General features: G+C 39.8%; 1 protein-coding gene across 1 annotated transcript in view; it reads left to right on the forward strand.

Moving 5' to 3' along the window:
• Window positions 1–934: 934 nt before the first annotated feature.
• The window catches only part of afdna (afadin, adherens junction formation factor a), a 111,343-nt gene continuing 91,875 nt past the window's right edge, over window positions 935–20,402 (forward strand). Inside the window, exon 1 of the mRNA XM_046061140.1 lies at window positions 935–1,206. Coding sequence (XP_045917096.1) covers window positions 1,105–1,206 — 102 coding nt within the window. The 5' untranslated portion in view covers window positions 935–1,104. The remainder of the gene's footprint in view (window positions 1,207–20,402) is intronic.

The following is a 20,402-nucleotide window of genomic DNA, read 5'->3' on the forward strand; positions in this document are numbered from 1 at the left end:
ATAAAAACCAACATGGCATTTTTAAACTTATTGTGATGTGGTATGAAGTTCTTTTGCTTGAGAAAAATCACATCCACCTGAAATGGAGAATACACTGTAAAATGTCTTATGTAGGTTCTTATGTAGGTGTTTTTTTTGTTTTTTTTTTACAACATAATCAGATCTAATCTGTTTATCAACCTGTTAAAATACAGTAATACTGAATATTATTATGAAGTACATTAATAAAAGCAAACAAACATTGGTAACTTCCAAATTAAACTATTGACTGGAATAAGAAGTGAATGTTATTTATACTTTCTTTTTCTCTTCTTAGTCTTTCTTCTCGTCTGTGTTTTGTTGTAGACCTAGTCCATTAATGATATATTGTTTTTATTTAATGTACTTCTGTTTATCTTGCAGTTTAGTGCTTGAGTATAAGCTTTAAGCATCCCACCTTTCCTGTACAAGCTTTTGTTTACTTTAAATTCACATGAGTAAAGTCAGGTAAAAGTGTATTCGCATCATATATTTTATAATAGTTGTATTTTTAATGTACAAACAAACAAATAATGTATGAATAAATAAATGCATGCAATTACTTGAATTTACCTCAGAATTTTATTTGAATAAAATTACTGTATTTCTGAACATTACTATGGTCAGATGTTTAGATATTATACATGAGTAAAATAATAAATCTGTAAGAAGCTTAAATGAAAAAATGGGGACCTTAATTAACACATATTGACGTAATCCCTCTGACTACCCTAATTACTTATAGTTAACCCCATAAACCAGAGTGCAGAGAGAAAAGCAGCGTCATCATCACATTTATCGGACCCGAAACAGTTAACAGTTTCGCGCGTGCACAGACATCCATCAAGAGCGCATCGGGAGCGCGGAGAGGCGCACCGGGAACGCCAAGCAGAAACCGATCAGACGGCAGGTCGGTCGGTGAGCGGAGAGACGGACCACACGAACCACTGGCGATAAAAAAAAAAAAACAATAGACTGAACGTTTTTGTTTCCGTGGGGGCCTGTTCTTCTCCTGTGGACTAACGTTGCGGGGAGTTTTATTTAACGGTTACAGACGGACAGAGAGGGTCAGACAGGCTGTCCACCATGTCGGGGAGCAGGGAGGAGGAGAGGAGGAAACTGGCCGACATCATCAACCACTGGAACGCCAACCGGCTCGACCTGTTCGAGATCAGCCGGCCCACAGAGGTAGGACACCATCCCGAAGTGAGCAGGAGAGACCGCGGACCCGCAGGGCCTCTCCTGGGTGAATGGGAGACCGTAAAAGCTACCGCTGTCTGACACTTGGCTTAGAAATGTTGAAAGCAAAGCTGTTGTGGGCAGCGTGGTTTACTCGGTTTACTCGGCGGTAAGTCCCCGTACGTGCATGGAGAGAATGAATGCCAAACTCCATTGAAAAATCTGGCCATGTACTGTGTCATGATAAGAACATACTATACAATATAAGGCCTTTAACGTTAAATGTATCTTTGATCTTTTATGACGAGTAAACGGGCAAATTAAATATTTCACATTAACATTACTTTAGGTGAAATAATATGTTAGCTAGCTACTGACGTTAGCTACCGCCCACAACAGTGTATTTGGAATAATTTTTAAAGTTGACAGTTTACAGAACCAGTTTGTGCTTTGTGCATAATAAACCTGCCGATTTTGAGGAGAATTACCAACGATTTATTGAGCATATTGAGGTATTTTATAGGAGATGTGTTTGTGTGTGATAAGGGAGCCGACACTGAATTGCCAGATTTTGAATGGAGTTTGGCGTGTTCTTATCTCCAATACAAGAGGGAACGGCACGTATCGGGACTAGCTAGCTAGCTAGTTAGCAAGCACCTTACCTGTAGAGCAAACATGAACCCTGCTTGTGTTAAATAGAAGACCCTGGCAAGCTTAATTTGTGTCATCTCTGTATAACACATGTTTGTTTTATTTAAATGAGAAAGCAAAGTTGTGACATATCCGTCTAAGCCTGTGTTGACTGAGTGTGCATTGGCCGTGGAGCGGGGTTGCAGCAGTGCCTGCAATGGCTGACAAACCCAGTAACACCGTGAGGTTGTTTGATACGCAGACAAATAGACAAACGCTTAAAGTATTAGCAGCACGCTGGGTGTAAATGTTTGCACCAGGTAGGACGCTTAAAGCACGGATGTTAACAGCCTACAAACCACAACACAATCTCCCTGTTAGTGCAACATACAGACCATGTCATGCCGCCCTGCATTGTCCTTACATTAGCTAGCTTGATGCGAGCTGCTTGTTTGACCAGCAATAATTTGATCCTGCAACAAAATTGAAAAGCTGTAATTAAATCGCCCGTCAGGTTGTGGTTGTTTACTAACAACATGAGAGGATAAGAAACTCCTCCCTCCAGGCTTCAGCTAGCTAGCTGCCAGAGAACAGCAAGGTCTTGGTGGTGATTCTAGTCCTTGAGGAGTTAGTATCCATCTATCCTTGCACCTTAACTGGTGCATCTCCTGTCTAAGTAGTTTTAATTTGTAGCTATGACTTGTTGCACCAGCTGCAATGTTTTAGGCGGGTAGCCCACCCCCACCTTTTCTTGGATAAGGATGTAGGGGGGCTACAGGTTCCCCTCTCCTCTCCTTGAGCCGATTAATTTATCAGGATTGAAGCTGGCCAGCCGTTGGCCAGAGTTGTGTACTGCACACACAACCTCTTCATTCTGTGAGGAATGATTAACCCAGTCCAGAAGTTCTCCCTGCTGTAATTCTCTCACTGCACAAGAGGGACTGCTTCAGCGTTGCTTCTGAAGACTGCTCAGAGTTTAGTCCGGCAGAACATGATTAAATGTTAGCAGATGCATGGGCTTCCTTACCACGCCACACCCTCCACATATGCCAGCTGGTAGAGCCCCCAAGCTGCACAAGTGTCCTTCACACTGTCTAGACTGCTCCTGAGTGTAGCTGTGCGTGAAATATGCTGCGTTTGTAATAAAACTTTCCAGTATGATCTGTGATTGACACTGATTTTAAGATATGATTCAGCATAATCTGATAACTAACGATGCTTCGTTTCTGAATTTCAGACCAAACTGCCACTGAGAGCAGTGTGATCACTCGTGTGATTAGATTAGCTGTGGATGGCTGATTAGTCTGGAGCACAGGTTCTCAAACTTTTTAATCTTGCAACCCAAACGGAATAAGTCCTGCTGTGGGACTTATGGCGGGGCTCATTATAACATAACAGGTACTCGTGTCACGTGGGGACTCGCTGTACCCATACATGTGGGGCTTATTTTTGCAGAATTCAATAAACACTTTGCTTGAAAGATGTAGCACAATAGATGTACTCGAATTCAGAAGTGATCACATCAAAAGTTTGTTTTATTTTGATAAAAAGAGTGTGGGAAAGTTTATTTTGCTTCACTTCTGTATTTAGGCTGTGTAGGTTTACAGTGCAGGTGTATGTGGTGGCTGAGGTGGACTGTGTACATCTTAAAAACACATGATTTCCCATTCGCTTCATATGTTTTAACACTTGTGACCACACACATTCTGCATGTAACTCCTGCATACAGGTCCGACCACTGCCATTCACAATACGGTGTCATGTATTTGACTAACTTCTACATTAAACCTAAAAATGTTGGTTCTAAAACGATCCTAAAAAAGCACTGTGCTTCTTTAGGATTGTGAGCACAGTCTGCAGCATCTGTAGAAATCCTCGCCCAAACACAAGGTTTTATGTGTATAAGAGTTTGAATGTTGACAACTGATGTATCCAGCATTTCCTTGTGCTGGGAAAACTGTGCATAACACAAAGATTGTCCTGAATATAATCTGTCACAAAGTGCAGTAGATCCAAAGTGAAGTTTCTGGAACCGATGGACAGAATTGAAAAGTTTCTGAGGGAAATGTTGTTTTTCATAAATTTAGAGCCAGTTTTTGATACCCAACCCTACATGTGAGTTTATTTTTTTTCACAAGCTCTGATACCCTGGCAACGATAGTCCAAACAAGGCATTAACCAAAGTAATAGAGACGCAATTGTTAAACATTTACAGTACATTGTACAGGATTAGCAGATAGATGATGACGGATAAATGATGGCGAGTCGATGATTCAAATCGCCACACAAATGTGCTGAATGTTGACATTCACTCACAGTGCAGTCAGGCAGGATGAATTTAGTGATACAATTGGCCATAAGGAAGTGGCTATGACAGTGTTGGAATTAGCACGTAGTACCATTTAAGCTAGAAGTAACATGTAACATTGTCGTTAACTCTTTAGGTCTGTATGTTATGTGGCCAGTCTGAAGTTGTAGTGAAATTATGTGTGATTTTCCATGGATGAGTGCTGAATCATGTAAACCTGGCTTTATCTCTAATCAGGAAATGGTTTGAGTTTGTAAAATCTTTTGAACTGTCCTTCTATTTGTGTTATTATTGGCGAGGGTTTTAAAGCTCCACTAGTCTATAATGCTAACGTAAGGAATCTTTTCCCTTATTTTTGAGCAACTTGAGAGAGGCTTATGATTTAAAATGGGAACAGCAGCTTTTTTCGCCCCTGTTCTAGTTCTCTATTGATTCGGCCTGGAACAAGGCCTTCTTCACCACCAAATCAACTCCCCTGAACACTGATCTCTTAAATCTCTGTAGGCTGTCAAATATTAGCAAAATGGGTAATTCATAAAGTTATTTACATTGCTTACTGTGGCTTGATTGTATGTCAGCTAGCAGAATGCAGAAAAAGTATGAGATCCAAATTTAAGAGTTTCAAAATAATAAATGCTTTAAATAGACTTAATAGAGCTGGAAATCTAGCACATATTACATCCTGTTACATACATACTTTCACTTCCAGTTGGCCACAGTTAAACTTCCATGCTTGGAAAACAGAGAAGGGTTAACACAGTATGACAGAGATTTTCTTTTTGATCAAGTCTACTCAGCTGAGCAGACCCAAGCGTCTTGTCTTTAAACGTACACTCTCCTGAAACATTTCCATAAATGTATGTTGCTTATTTATATACTCTCAAATTGTGCTAGTGAGACATGTGCTAGTTTCTTTCTTTGTTAGTACTTTGGTTGGGTTTATCGGTTGTTCAAATTGTCTAAAATGTTAGTAACTTTAGCCTAGTCTTAAAATGTCTTGAACTTTCCTCACTGAAACCCTCTGCAGAGGTCATAGCCATAAACGGTGAAAGCTAGCTTTGCCTGTTGCTGCATGGTGAAACAAAATGACACGAATCACATGTGAGGGTGAAGTGTAACAGCTCATGTAACCTCCATGCACATGACAGCGCTGTAAAACAGGCTGAAAAGGCAGAGGGGAAGATCTTAGGCACCTTTGGCCTTAAATGGACTATCCCTACCCTGGAAAGTAGGGCTGGGCGATATGTCCAAAAATGTTATCACGATAAAAAAATATCGATAATTATCACAATAAACGTCAAATCATTATTTCTTTTGAGTTCAAAAGCTGAAAATTGAATAAACTTTATGGTCAGAATGTGACCATAAAGAATGAACACTTGCCAAACAGTGGATCACTTAACAAATCTGAGGGAGAACATTCAAAACTATTATGATAAAATCTTTTTCAACAAATATGATTAGTAAATCTTTTTTCAGTCCTTTTTCCTCAACAAAATATTTTTATAGAAAAATTAAAGGCTAATTTGTCCGAGATTCAAATGAATTAAACCAAATATTTATTGACAATATATTGATCATTTATTATATTGATATTGAGGAAAATTATATTGCGATAATGATCATTATTGTTTTATTGCCCAGCCCTACTGGAAAGGCTGAATTTGAGGGAAGTTCAGTAAGGCTGCTGTTGATGTACTATGACATTTCCAATTGGCTCAGAGAGGTAGAAAAACTGATAAACAAGGGTGTTTTATAAAATGTGCAGGAGATAGAAGGAAAATAGTTCAGGTTAATAGAAAGAGTGACCATACATGTGGTTAATGCTTTCCTCACTGCTGAAATGAACAGCTTTACCTTCCCAGTAGTGCTGCGGTACCCTATTGTTGCTTTTGCTCCAAGGGGGAAACAACTGTTTGATGGCAGACAATGGTGATTTATTTGTTTTCATGCAGCATTATGTTGTGCTAGAAGTTCCTTGTGCACTTTTACTCTAGTAATATGCTGGACCAAAAACAAAAAACACAGCTACCCATGTCACTACCATCTTTGTCACATAAATTACTTAGGACAGTATTTTCTGATAGCGCTGACTGTCTGAATGTGAGGCGAAAGGTATTTATTAGCAGGAAGCTCATATCCACCTTCTTTCCTATGGGATGTGAACGCAGTATGTAAGCAGACTCGCCGTGACATCAGCGGCCACTCCCGCCTTTTCCATGCAGCACAGGAAGCAGGAAGCCAACAGGAAGTGTGTGTTGCGTGTAGATAGTGGGTTTCCTGTGGGGTTCCTGTGGTCTAGGTGGGTGACTGGGTTGTTTTCAGAGTGACGCGTGGTCAGATTTTATTTTACCAGCTATTTCCAGATCCCAGTACTCCAGATGACTCCCTTCACCAGTGGCATCAATATCTAACTATAAATGAAGGAGTCTCTGCCTGTCTTCCTGTCTGTCTGTATGTCTGTCCTTGCATTTTTCTCGACAACCGTTCATTCAATCGACTTCACACTTGACAGGTATGTTTCTAAGGACCCAAGGAAGTGCAGTGGCGAGTGTGAAGTAGTTTGGATGATTGGTTCTGAAGAAAGCTGAGAGAGGATTAGGGTTAACCCTCTCTCAAGTTAATCTTAGTTTTAACGTTTTGATAACCCCATGCAGTGGTTAACAGGAATCAGCTATAACTTGGGCAATGTGGCTGGCAAGCTTCAACATGAATTTTATCAATAGTAATGATATAGTAGGAAAGATTTCATTCATTCACTGTCACGTCTGGATGAAAATCTTGTTAGATTTCAGTGGAAGACTTTTCTTTCAGCATCTCCTGCAAATCCTGACTTTTCAGCATCTCCTGCAAAGTCTGATAAAACATTTAATTGTGTATTTTGACATTTTTATACACGTCATGGACATTTTTATAATGCATAAAACAATTGTATTAGTGATTATTATTTTATATATATCAGTATATACTTAATCTATATATAAACTCTGTTTATAAAATAACCAGAAGGCTGTCAGTTTATGTCTTATCCAGAAATTTAAATACCTGGCAAATCAAGGTACTCCATCACATTGATGGAAAAGTAATTAAAAAATCTAATAAGCCAACTTGTGCATTTATTTGCAACATTGCTCATAAGGGCAGGAGGATAGATGCCGCAGTATAAATGGTATGGCAACATCTTTTACTGTACAAATTTATATTAGGGCTGCATTACTATACTATTTTCATTGTCAGTAAGTCTGCCAATAATTTTCTAAGGTTTATATGATTAATTGTTTAGTTTAATACACATCAGAAAATAGTAAAACTTGTCTCAAGATGACATTTTTGTCTGATCAACAGTACAAACATATTGTCCAAAGATTTCTTCTGTTTAATAATGTAAATATTGCACATATTCATACTCCTTTTTTCTTTATATTTATACTTTTTATATTTATATATTTCTTTAGTTACCAACTTTCTGTTATTTCTTTTCCTTCATGCCTTGATGTGCGATGTGTGCAACAAGAATTTGTGGGAATTTCTGGGATCAATAAAGCACTTCTGATGCTGATATTCAATTAATTCAATGTATGATAAGAAAACATAACATTTGAGAAGCTGAAACGTGACATAATTCTCTATCGACTAATCAGTTAATTAACTAACTGTTAATAGTTAACTGTTAGTTGAAGCTCTAATTTCTAAATTTGTCGGTGGTGTCAGGAGGATGCTGTCCAACCTACATGTCATCTTGGACAGTGTCTCCCACCCACTCCATGACGTGCTGCTCAAACACAGGAGCACTTTCAGTGCAAAACTCATTCCCCTAAAATGCACGACAGAGCGCCACAGGAAGTCATTCCTGCTTGTGGCCATCAAACTTTAACTCCTCCCTTTAAGTGTCTGACACCTTTTTTTTTTATTATGCATTTTCTGTGCAATATTACCTGTTTAATAATTAATGTGCAATATTCTCTGCTGATTTTATATACTCTTTATCTATCTACCTTGACAAGTGTGCAATCGTGACAAAAGAATTTCACCAGGTGCATTAACTTAGCTCTTATGTGAAATGGCATCGGACCATCATGGGAGATCAAAAAGCTCAATTAAAGCAGTAAATTGTGTGCAACTAAGAAAGCTAAGGGAAAGAGATTGTTGACTGGCTGGTGTTTGACTTTGACTGAAAGGTCAGCGTCGGCCTGGTGTGTACCTGTTTTCAGCTGCAGCTGGTGATAGTAGCAGCATGTTTGGCAGCAGCACCGTGGAGGCCTGGTTAACAGATTTGCTGGCCTCAGCCACAACTACAATACCATGAGGACGCACACGCACAGTAGCTGACCTCTCTGTGCATTTATCTCTGTTTGCATTGTCCCTCTGTGTGTTCGCCAGCCGTGCCTTCCCTCCTTTCTTTTCTGTCTCTGTCGCTCATCATGTCATGTGACCGCTGGTTGGCTGCATCACCATGACAACGCTGTAGCTGCACAGACCACAGGAGCTCAGCAAAAAAGGCCACACACTCACAGACTAACTCACAGGTTGTTGACAGGCTTTGTAAAAGAAGTATGTGATTTGTAGTCTGCAGTGATGATGATAGTTATGGTTGAAGGTATTTTTAATTAATGTTAAATAGGCCGCCATCAGTTGGCATTATAATTGGATTTATTGTGCAGTGCTGGACCTGAAGTGAACAGGATTCATTAATATGCTCAGTTTGCTGTCAGCTAAAGGCTAAATGCCTCTTGATCGAGATGTTGCAGTCCTTACATTTGGTAATTCTTTAAGTGTGCAGAATCCCACTAAAGCTAAGGCATACTTGACATACCAGATTAGGGCTGCAACTAAAGAGTATTTTCATGATCGATGAATCTGTTGATTATTTTATTGATTTAATGGATTACTTGTTTGGTCTATATAAAATGTCAGAAAATTGTGAAAAATTACAATTAGTGTTTCCCGTAGCCCAAGGTGACGTCCTCAAATGTCTTGTTTTGTCCACAACCCAAAAATATTCAGTTTACTGTCATAGAGGAGTAAAGAAACCAGAAAATATTCACATTTGAGAAGCTGCTATCACAGAATTTGGACATTTTTACTTTAAAAAAGGACTGACAAAAATGATTGATTATGAAAATAGTTGGCGATTATTTTAATAACTAATCGATTAATCGTTGCAGCTCTAATCCAGATAAAAAACACATACTACAACACTACATGAAGGAGTTTGCGTTGCTGGCTAGATCAGATCTCATTGCAGTCCCTCCTGGTTTTACCAGATAACATGTAAATAAGAGTCTGCCCCAGAAATCTGTTTTTTATTGTCTTCACAGGCTCTTTACTCGCTCCCTCACCTTTATAGATCAACGCTCCGACTGTGTGTGTGCCAGTTTTTATTTTTTATTTAATTTTTTCCTTTTCATTTGGCTTAAGTGCTTGTAGTGCAAAGGAAAAGCCAGTTATTTATAAATTGCATCCACATTTTGGTAGATTCCATGATGATTAGATTCTGCGTTATACAGTTGATTCCATTTTTATCATCATATTCTGTGATTGCGTCCGCGTTTCCTGCTTCATGAAAATCATAGAGCCCTAGTAATTGTATGAATTGAAATCACTTTGAATGGCTATTTATCACAGATTGCTTGCTGGTGTAGTTCCACTTGGGAGACGGATGCATTTACACCTTTTCAACATCTTTCTAGAACGCATCTACAGCTGTCATCTGTGACTAAGTGCAAATGAGGTCTAACACGAATCTCTTTAAAAATATGGCTTTGTGGAGACCACAAACCAGGCGTGTGCTGCTTTGTTTCCTGGTTTGTTGGTAGAGTTTGTTCACAGACAAGGCGACGGGGAACAGAGTCTCTGGACGGACGAATAAATGGAGTTAGAAAAGTGTGTGAAAATGGGTGAAGGCTCGGTAGGGTGTTAATGGAAAAGAGCATGGAGCCTTATCAGCTCTCTGGATGAATGTAAGCACACACAGTGGCAGGCGAAAAGCTCATATCACTAGCAGTGATGGGACTTTTTTTCTCTTGTTACCGGTTTCATTTAAAATTTGCCTCTTTTTTTTACTTCTATTATTAACTCTTGTGTGTAAAAGAGCTCAGTGCTCCTGAGAGGACAGGACAGGTGTTTTAATTCACTCTTAATTAGAGCTAATTGATTAGTTGGGGACTAATAATGCTTTGCCAACTATCTGGATAAAGTGATTAATTGGTTTGAGCCATTTTTTTTTAAGTAAATTGATTTGATTCCAGCTTCTTAAATGTGAATATGTTCTGGTTTCTTTACTCCTGTATGACAGAAAACTGAATATCTTTGGTTATAGACAAAACAAGACATTTAAGGACACAATCTTGTTCTATGAAAAACACTGAAAAACATTTTTCACAATTCTATGATATTTTATAGACCACATAACTTATCGATTAATCCAGAAAATAATCGTTAGCTGCAGCCCTACTCTTAATTTACCCCTATAGATACCTGGATTCTCTGGTCCTAGTTTTGCTCACCAGCTGCAATAGCATGGCTCCTTCCTCCTCTTGCTCCTCCTTACACTCTGTGGGAATAAGATAATTTGTGTAAGCTGTTATCATATTGTTCACCATATATCATAATTTGTAATGTGATATCTATAACTATATTAGCTATATTTTATATGGGAAAAAAATCATTTTATAATGGTAATATTCCGACTTGTTGACATAATAACGTTATACCATTATGCACAGCAATAACAAGCATGGCTGAAAGCAACAGTAACATTGCTATCGGCTGCACCGTGGAGGAGTTGGTTACATAAAGAGGAGCAACTTCTCTAGTGTCAAAGTGGTTTGGTTACAAAAGATCAGATGTACAACAATCCACGGAAATATGTAAGAATTGTAAGAAGACTTTAACAATTAAAGGCTTAAAGACAAATATTGTGATATTATTTTAGGGCCATATTGCACAAACCTACTCTGCATGTGTCTGAGAGTCCACCTGTGTCGTCCCTGTTGCTGTACGAATCTGCCAAGCGTCTGCCTATGAGACCAAGCAGTTGAAGCTGTAAATGTCTTGTATGTCACATTTCATGGCCAAGCAGTATGTGTGTGCATGTGTGAGTAATTGCTCCACAGCGCTTGATTACGAAGCAGGGCAAAAGATCAGGACCAAGTCTTATAACCTGTCCAGCAGACTTATGGCTCATCTCACACATACAGACACACACAGACATGATCGGATGAGTAACCTTGTAGCTCATTTTCACCAGCCAACTCTGCTGGAAGCTCTGCTTCTCACGGGTTGGTTGTTTTGGCGGTTTAAACATTAATTTGACTGTTATTTCCCTGCTAGTTGTCACATTCGCTCAGTCTGGACTAGTGCTGTGGTGCACTTTATTCTGACACTTTCCTCCAGTTTGACAGCATGCATGATGAGTGAGCGCTGTTCTTTATTCATATTCATCGTGATCCACTTTGTTTCTGCTGTTGGGTGTAAAACTCTCTAGTTCAGTACCCAAACTCTTCTCCAGACACATCGCTCACTGTTCCAGCTGCAATTAAGGCCGCCGGCCTCTGTCTATTGGCTGCTCCCCGTTAACAAGAAGGATGTCACAGCCAGGATATTTATCACCACTGTTTATTTTCAGCATGTTAGGAAGTCCACTTCAGCCAGAGTGATGTAGGCTGTATGTGGGTCATGGGTGAAACAGACTGTTATAAAAAATTTAATGTACAGTTACAGTAGTAAAAAACCAAGGAGTGTCTGAAAATGTTAATTAGTAATCTGTTTTTAAACTGATGGTGCACAAAAGGTGTTCATATCCTTGGGAAATGTATTAAATATTTACTTAATTTGATAAAGTTATTTAAAAATTATAAGAAATGATTGATTGAATGATTCATACTTGTATTATACTTGGGTTGTATTAGTTTAGAAGCAGTAGCAGCAAGAGCTGACTATCATGAGGCAAATATACAGCTAATTACAGGTTGTTTTCATTTTCCAGCATGCACCATCAAGCCCAACACTTGCTAGCTCTAGACACAGAGATAAAAGGAAACATGGTTTAGTAACCAGCTAATGCAGAACTGAAGTATATCCCAAATACAAATGTAAAGCATCCTGGAAAAACCTTTAAAACAGTTTTCCAGTTAAATTAACTGAGCACATTTTCCAATGAGAAAGCACCCCAGTTACACATTCAACAGTTCTTATTTACACATTTTGTTTAGGTTGTGAAATTGATAATCGATTCTTACTTTTAGCTAACAGATTCTGCAACCCTTAACGTTAACTTGGTCAATCTAGCAGAAAACTATCTCTCCTTTGGAGACAGTTAATTTTCCTAGACGGGCTGCCGAAATCTGATCAATACATGTAAAGCGCCCCTTAAAAGTAGCCTCACTAAGAAGTCCAGAATAACACATCATCAGCACGGCCTCTGTGGGAGTGTGCGGGGGTGTGTGTTGAGGATCCAAGTGGGTAATATGTCATAGATTTCAGGGTTCCTGCTTCCTACTGGTCCTGGAATTCCTGGAATGCAAATCGAGTTTTCAGCAGTGAATTCCAGACAGGGAAAGGTCGGGGAATTTGACAAATTAAAATAAATGTGTTTTTTTTTTTTTGTTGTGTTAAAGCGTGAACTTTTCAGCTAGTTTCAAACATTTATTGCTGTGTAGACGGCTTTTGGCGAGACTTGAGTGGAGTCCAGATGTTTCAGAAAAAGACAGATAATTAGGAAAATCATGGAAGAGTCATGGAATTTACATTAGGGCCACAGTGGGAGTTTCTCTCTCTCCAGGGAAGCACATTAGTTGGGAAGCACCTGTAGTTTGTAATCTCGCTCTCTTTGCTCTCTCGTCGGACACACATTCCTTCTCCGTGATTTGGCCTCTCTTATCTGTCTTTTCTCTCTTTCCTCTTGTTCTAAAACAAGCAGTGTATTGTGTGTGCTCAGCAGAGCAGCCTGCCCTAAAAGCTGTGTGTGTGTGTGTGCGTTCGTGTGTGTGTGTGTGCGTTCGTGTGTGTTCGTCCCAGCCAGCCTGTCAGACCATGTTAATCCCTCAGAGGCCCGGCTCACCTCCTCCCTGCCTTGCCCCTTTTTCCTCTCCTCCGGCCTCCATTGGTTTGTGTTGCCCTCCCTGACAGATGATATGCTCTCCTACCTGTCTGTCAGAGCCAGTTCGCCTCCCTGTGGGCCAATCACACAGGAGGTAACCACCCCCCATCCCCCACACTCCTGTTGACCTCACAGGATCAGACAGCAATCAGGGACCAATGACCATGAGTGTTTAGCCCACGCTCACTACCAGCTACCATGGTGCTTTGCAACAGATCAATGTCTAAGTCGTGGCCCTCAAGGAGGGAAAACAAGGAGGGAACAGTCTATGTCATGACTGGAAGTAGTGGGGAGTAAAACCTGTTGTTTGCCACATGTTGGCAGTTTACGTGTGGTCAGAAGGAGGTGGCAGCAGGGCTGCGGTTAAAATATTGCAATTAAAAACAACGATTGACAAAATATGAGTCCAGACATGTATTTCTGGATTCACTTGGTTATTTTGTCAATTTTATTAAAAGAAAATGTTTCAGCTATATAAAATGTCTGGAGTAGATTGTCATATTTTGGTGCCAGGGCCTTAGAATTGCAGAATATAAGAAGATTGACCACAGAAGACATGGAAAATGCAGCACATTTAATGTCTTCATGAACAAGTAAAATGAGACCAAATATTTATTTTTAAATATATAATAAATCATTAGAACTATTGTTATTATCAATGCAATGAATATCCAGAAATTATTATATCTAACAGTTGGAGCAGAAACAGTTTTCTGTGAATCAACTACTTCAATAGTTGACTTATAAACTGGCAAAGTTGTGGCAACTCTTTAGAGCAAAAATACCCAACATCACCTGACTCCCCTCTGTTTGTGATAACTTTGTAGGTTTTAGATGGTCAGCTTGGGCTGCTTTTGTACAATTTTCTGACATTTTATAGAATAATCAATTTTTGTTTAATTGAGAAAATGATCGCCAGAGTCTATGATAATGAAAATAATCAGTTGCAGCTCTAGTGAGATTATGAGAAGAGGGAGGAAGATCATATGTGATGCCCTGTATGTTCAGCCAGTGTTCAGATTTTAACAGGATTTTTACTGGACCTTGGAAGCGAGACCACATCACCCTTGTTCTCACTTCCCTTCACTGGCTCCCGGTTCATTTTAGGATTGATTTTAAGACTTAAGACCTTCATGGGCCTATCTTTATTGAAGCCATATGCTCCTTCAAGTTCATAAAGATCCGCTGACCAGTTACTCCTTGTTGTTCCTTAAACATGGCTCAAGAAAAGGGGGGGGATTGAGCTTTTCCAGTCGTGGCCCCCAGGGCTATGGAAATAATTGCCTCTTCATGAAAGCTCACCTTTACTGCTTGGCTTTTGATCCATGTCAGCGCTTTGGTTAACCTATTTGTGCTTTACAAATAAAGTTGGAAGTTGGGTGGTGGTGGTGGTGGTGCATTCACATGTTGAAATAAATAATTGTGATGACCTGAAACATTAAATCATTTTACCCCAAACAGTTATGACACATAGTGTTGATGTGGCCAGCGTGGGACATTGGGTTACATTGTGATTTCTGGCTGGAGAAACTGCCTCAGGGTGTGATCATTTTTTAATTGGTTAAATGTAATTACCAGCATAACAAGCCCTCCGCAAATAAGCGTGCACACACACACACACACACACACACACACACACACACACACACACACACACACACACACACTGCTATGATAAACAACCGCGCAGTACACAAAGTTACATTCCACAACTTTTAAGATGGGGACCACACATTTTTTGGCACTGGCTCTGTGTGTTGAAATGTTTGCTGGGTTGGTGTTGTTTGCCTGTGAAAAGTATCAGCATAACACAGTTATGACAGCACAGCAGATGTGGAGATGGACTTAACGGGATATCACGTTTTCATGATTTCTTAGAAATAAAGGAATTTGATAGGGCTGAGCTGTGTTCACATCAACATTTGGTTATGTATGTTTGGCTCATAAAATGAACACGCACCTGGGAGTTTAAGAAATGTACATATGTGGAATTTCCCCAAATGCACGGATTCCTTCTGTGAGCTCTCGAGAGAGACATACATGCACATACAAAGCTGAAAATTGCCAGAGTTTCCCTTTTTAATATAGCTGTGTGTCTGCTGGATGTGCAAGTAGTTTGCTAACAGTCGTCACAGGTTAAAATGTGATGTGTCTAATGTTGTGCTTTCAGTTTGTTCTGCTTTCTCTAAGAGGCCACAAAAATTAACTAATGCTACTTGAACTTAAACTAGTGTGAACTATCAAGGTGTTATTCCAAGCAAGCACTTGGTTTAGTGTCTTATAAAATGCTTATTAAAATGGACTATTATCTCATATGCCTGGACGTAATACCCTCTGGGTAAAAGAAAGCACAGCTCATATTATTACGAAGTTAGCAAAGCAGTACAAATACATTATGAACTGGGTCTGAAATTTGCATCAACAAAAATCAATCGCCACAGTACGTCAACCTTACTGCATTTGGTGGAGAGATAGACTCTTGTGGAGATTTTAACTTATTCATTGGTTGTTGAACTGCAGGTTTTGGATTCAGAACTGACTGTATAATAGTGAGCAAATTCTTGTGTGTTTTGGGTTTCTTTCTTTCTGTTTGTTAAGGGGTCATGTGCTAAAAGTAATTTGACGTTTTGTACACGCAAACATGCAGGTAATGGTTTTTCCGGTAAATATAAAACGGTGTCTAAATGATGAAAAAGTAATTCCTTTGTTTATCACATATATTTCATGGCAGATAAAGTTTGTGACTGGGAGACCAAAAAAAGTCTTGCCTGCCACTAGGGCTGTGTGATATGACTTAAATCTCAAATGCCGATAACGATACATATGCCGATATAGAAAATCTTCAGCTACTTGCTGCTGCAAAGCTAACATGAGAGGATGAGATGGTCCCAGAGCAACACTGCAGCTCCAGCACAGCGATACTCGCAACTCTCCCGCTACTATAGCTAACATCACAACAACAGCACGTCTTGGTGAACTAGAAAGTAAGCTAAATGTCTGTGGGCATTTAACGTTACCTGACCCACAAATCATGGCGGGCACTGCTGCAATAGTGTTGCGTGGCCCGTCCATACCACAAACTTATCTCTTAGTTATAAGCTCCTCGTTTTTGCTTGCATGGTCTGAGTCCTCCTGTTCACTATTATCCATTTCAGAATAAACTTCACACTCCTCCATGTTTGTTTTATTCTGAATGTTAATTTCTTCCCTGCAAAACATGTGGATCAACGCACAGCAATGAAATAAGCTGGATATAATTCATCTGTAGAATACCCAACCCAGCTAACTTCGCTGCGGTACAAAGCTTCCTTCCCTCGTAAAAAATATCACTGTAAAGTGTGGAATTAAAATGATGATGCATAATTTTAAACACTATATATTATCATATCGCGCAACCTGCCATAGTGGCATGCAGTGAAAGTTAGTGCAGTTAATTTCAGGCCTTGATGATAACTTGACAACCGTCTGTCAGACTCGGACCCTGGCTGCTCAGCAAGAGATGAGCAGCCAGCGAACACAAGCAGATGCTGCTGCCTGAAGTTACATACCAGCTCAATCAAAGAGGCCTAGTGTATGTTTGTCCTAACTCCACTCCTCTCATCTGCTAGTTGTTAGAAGGCTCCCCATTGGAGCTGCACCCTGTCCTCACCCTGTTTCAGCTCAGCCCCACCCGCCTGGTGGAGTATTTGAACCAAAAAAAAAATACAATAATACTGTGTGGGTGACCTCAGTGTGCCGGGGACTTCACTCCACACTGCTCCACCCGCTCATATTTGTTGATCTTCGCTGTCCACCCCGTTTCATAAGAATGACTTCAACACGCACGGACACTCTCACATTTGCACTTATAAACACACAGCGGTGCAGCGGGACAGTGGTGACGCGTGACTGGGGCTGACATCGCTGACGCAAGCCCAGACTGTGTGTGAGGCTTCCTGTGTCTGTGTCTACCTGAGTGCTCAGGGTTTGGGCGTACATTTCTTTCAGGGAAGAGAAATAGATGTACATAATTTGTCTGTAACTTTCTCCTTAGTTTGTGTTTTGCTCTGATGTGCGCTTTGAGGCCAGCAGGTCTGTAAATTTCCCTGGATGTTATTATGGTTGGCCTGAGGGTGCCATTTGTTTGTGTGTGTGCGTGGAAGGGGAGAGGCTGCAGTCCAAGCTACTGTTCCTGGTCAGTTGTTTGTCTAAGGAGGCAGCGCCTGATGCAAATGCACTACATAATCCATCAGTGTTGTCGCCACATAAAAATGTTGATACCAGACAATTTAACCAACCAGTGGAAAGTATTTGAAACCTTCTAAGACGGACTGCTGGAATGTCCTGGTGCAGTAAATCCTGCACATGTGGAAATTAAGCCCAGAGCAGGGCTTCTTCTTCTTTGAACTGTGTTTTTGGTGAAGCCCAGATGATGTCATCTGTTAATTTAGATACTTGCGGTGTCAGTTGCATCAGCTTCAGGATATCTGCAACTTTCATCAGAACATTTCAAGGCTATTCGAATGCCGGTTAGAAATCTGCCCCAGACATTATGATGACAGTCAAGATTGAAGTATTTTTGGTGTGTTGTACAAGTTCAGCTGTCATTGCAAGTTCTTGCATCAAGATATATTTTCAGATCTTGTAAACACCCCAAGAACCCGAATCTGTTATAAAATGCTTTGGAACAAATAGTTTTGAAGAGATCCAAAATCTGTGTGTGTGTGTGTGTGTGTGTGTGTGTGTAAATTTATTTTTTTTTGCTCTAGTGACTGACATTTAAGCAACAGTTAATCAGCACAGAACACCTACCCATACAAACAGTGGGGCTAGTGCAAACAGCAACCTCCGGGTCTAAAAAGTAAAGCCATTGCGGAAGGGCCTTAAATCTGCATTTGTTCTAATGGCCAGCAGGGGGCGACTCCACTGTTTGCAAAGAAGTCCAGTTGCATTGTAGACTATGAGAAAATTACCCTACTTCTCACTTGATTTATTACCTCAGTAAACACTTTCCTAATGAGTTTATTGTCTCAATTGCTAGATTCAAGTATTTATCCACAGGGTTGTGAGATTCAGGTATGCTAGGGAGGACAAGGAGGAGGATGGACAGATGGGAGGAAGACGAGAAGTGACATTGCAGTCTGGATTTTCAGTCTTAATGTACAAAACTGAAATGTTTAGAACGTCAAGTTGCTATTAGAAATCAGTTTAATTTGGAAGCTTATTGATCGCTGAATAGTCCTTATTCATGATAAAATTGGTTTATGTCTTATACTCCACCAGTTTTGCTGCAGTAGCATATTTTGCTCCCTCCCGTCTTTGTGTTTCCACCTGACACCTGAGAACTGGACATGGCCTGCCTACCAGCGCCATTGCAACGTGACACCCAGCTGTAAGGCGGTTGCCTTAGCGGTGTTCAGTATCTTGGCGGTGTTTGATTTCATTGGTCGGCGCTGTTCACAGGAGTGTCAGCTGTGTGGACATGAACAAGCACCTGCTGGTGTCAGAGGATTTGTACCTCAGTCTTAGTTGCTCTTTTACACAACTAACTTTCCCATTTTTAATCAATGCTCAGAAAATTGATTTATATAATTGAATCAAGCAAAAATGCCAAATTCGCTTGTTCCAGCTTTTGAAATATGGGCTTATGTCTTAGCAAATTGAGTGTATCTGGGTTTGGGACTCCGGGATGTTGTGATTTTATGACATTTTATTTCTTAACATTAACGATTAATCAAGAAATAAGTTGCAGATTAATCAACATTAAAAGTAATTGTTAGTGTCATCCCTAATCTTTTGAGCGTTACAGTTTATTCTTGACCTTTTGAAAAGAGAAGTTAATAATAGAACCTCTTCTAAAGGACCATTTAGTCGCTTCTTCCAGGTGGGGCCTGGAAAAAATAAAGTAAAAATAATTATTGCGATATAATTTTCCTCAATAACAAGTTAACAAATGTTCAATAGATGTTCAATAAATGTTTGATTTAATTTATTTGAGACATGAATGAATTGGCACTTAATTTTTCTATTAAGATAGTTGTGTTGTCGAGGAAAAGGTACTGAACAAAGATTTTGCTCAATTTTAATCATGCGTATTTGTTGAAAAAAGATCATAATTTATCTTAATTGTTTTGAATGTTCTACTACAGATTTGTTAAGTGATCCACTGTTTTGCAAAAGTTTAAAACCACAATTAACCATCTGGTTTCTTCAATTTTCACTCAGGAGCAAAAATCTGGTTTTAAACTTTAAAGAAATAATAATTTGACATTTATGATAAAAATTATATCGCGCAGCCCTACTTCCAGGGCTTTGAAGTATATCACACAGTCTTCGGCAGATGGAATGTGCTTGGGTTATATTTGAACCGTTTTAGCCTTTAAGTTTGAACCTCTACAGTTATGAGATTGAGTTTGGTTTGGACAAAATGTCCAATTTAAACATGTGCAGTTCCATGACAGCCGAGCAAACCCTGTCTGCTGGTGAAGACCATAAGATATGAGGGTAATCTCCAGAACAAGGGGGTAAATTTACCTTGAGTTGAGATTATTTTGTCAACAACAAAATCTGTGTTTCATTCAAGTCTACTGATTTGAGATTGCACCCTCTTCAAATTTGTCTTCAGCTAAGTGATTCTCCGGAATTTGTACCCAAAATGTCAAAGCGCTCTCTCTCTCTCTCATTAACAGTATTTACTGACGCCTTAACTCTCAACCTCATAGAGGGAAGAAAATATAAAAAAAAAAGAGTAGGACTAATGTTATCAGATGACATTTCATTTGCATTTTTATTAAAAATCTCAAGATAATTCTAGTCTCGTGTGAATGGGGCTTTAAAAGCTACATTACACAGCAATTAATTACCTTTTGAGGCCTTGGATATACAGTAGGTGATCAAAAGAGGGTCTTATTAAGACTTCCTCTGGACCTGCAGACATCCTGATACCACCTCTGCATCTGCCTCAGTTGGTTTATCAGGTGGGTTTACTGTTTGACTGTTTTGGTCTGTTGGTCATTCAGATAGTTTGTCATTACTTCCTCCCCCCTGTTTTTCACCAAAGTCACTCCAGGGCTGAGAGCGAGATGTGGGCTGGCCTGCATAATTCAGCGCCCCATCCCAACCTGTGTGTGTGTGTGCGCGTGCGTGTGCGCATCTGTCTGCGCATGTGTGTGCACACTGCATTCTTAG

This window comes from Micropterus dolomieu, linkage group LG10 (genome assembly GCF_021292245.1).
Source record: "Micropterus dolomieu isolate WLL.071019.BEF.003 ecotype Adirondacks linkage group LG10, ASM2129224v1, whole genome shotgun sequence".
Taxonomy (NCBI): Eukaryota; Metazoa; Chordata; class Actinopteri; order Centrarchiformes; family Centrarchidae; genus Micropterus; species Micropterus dolomieu.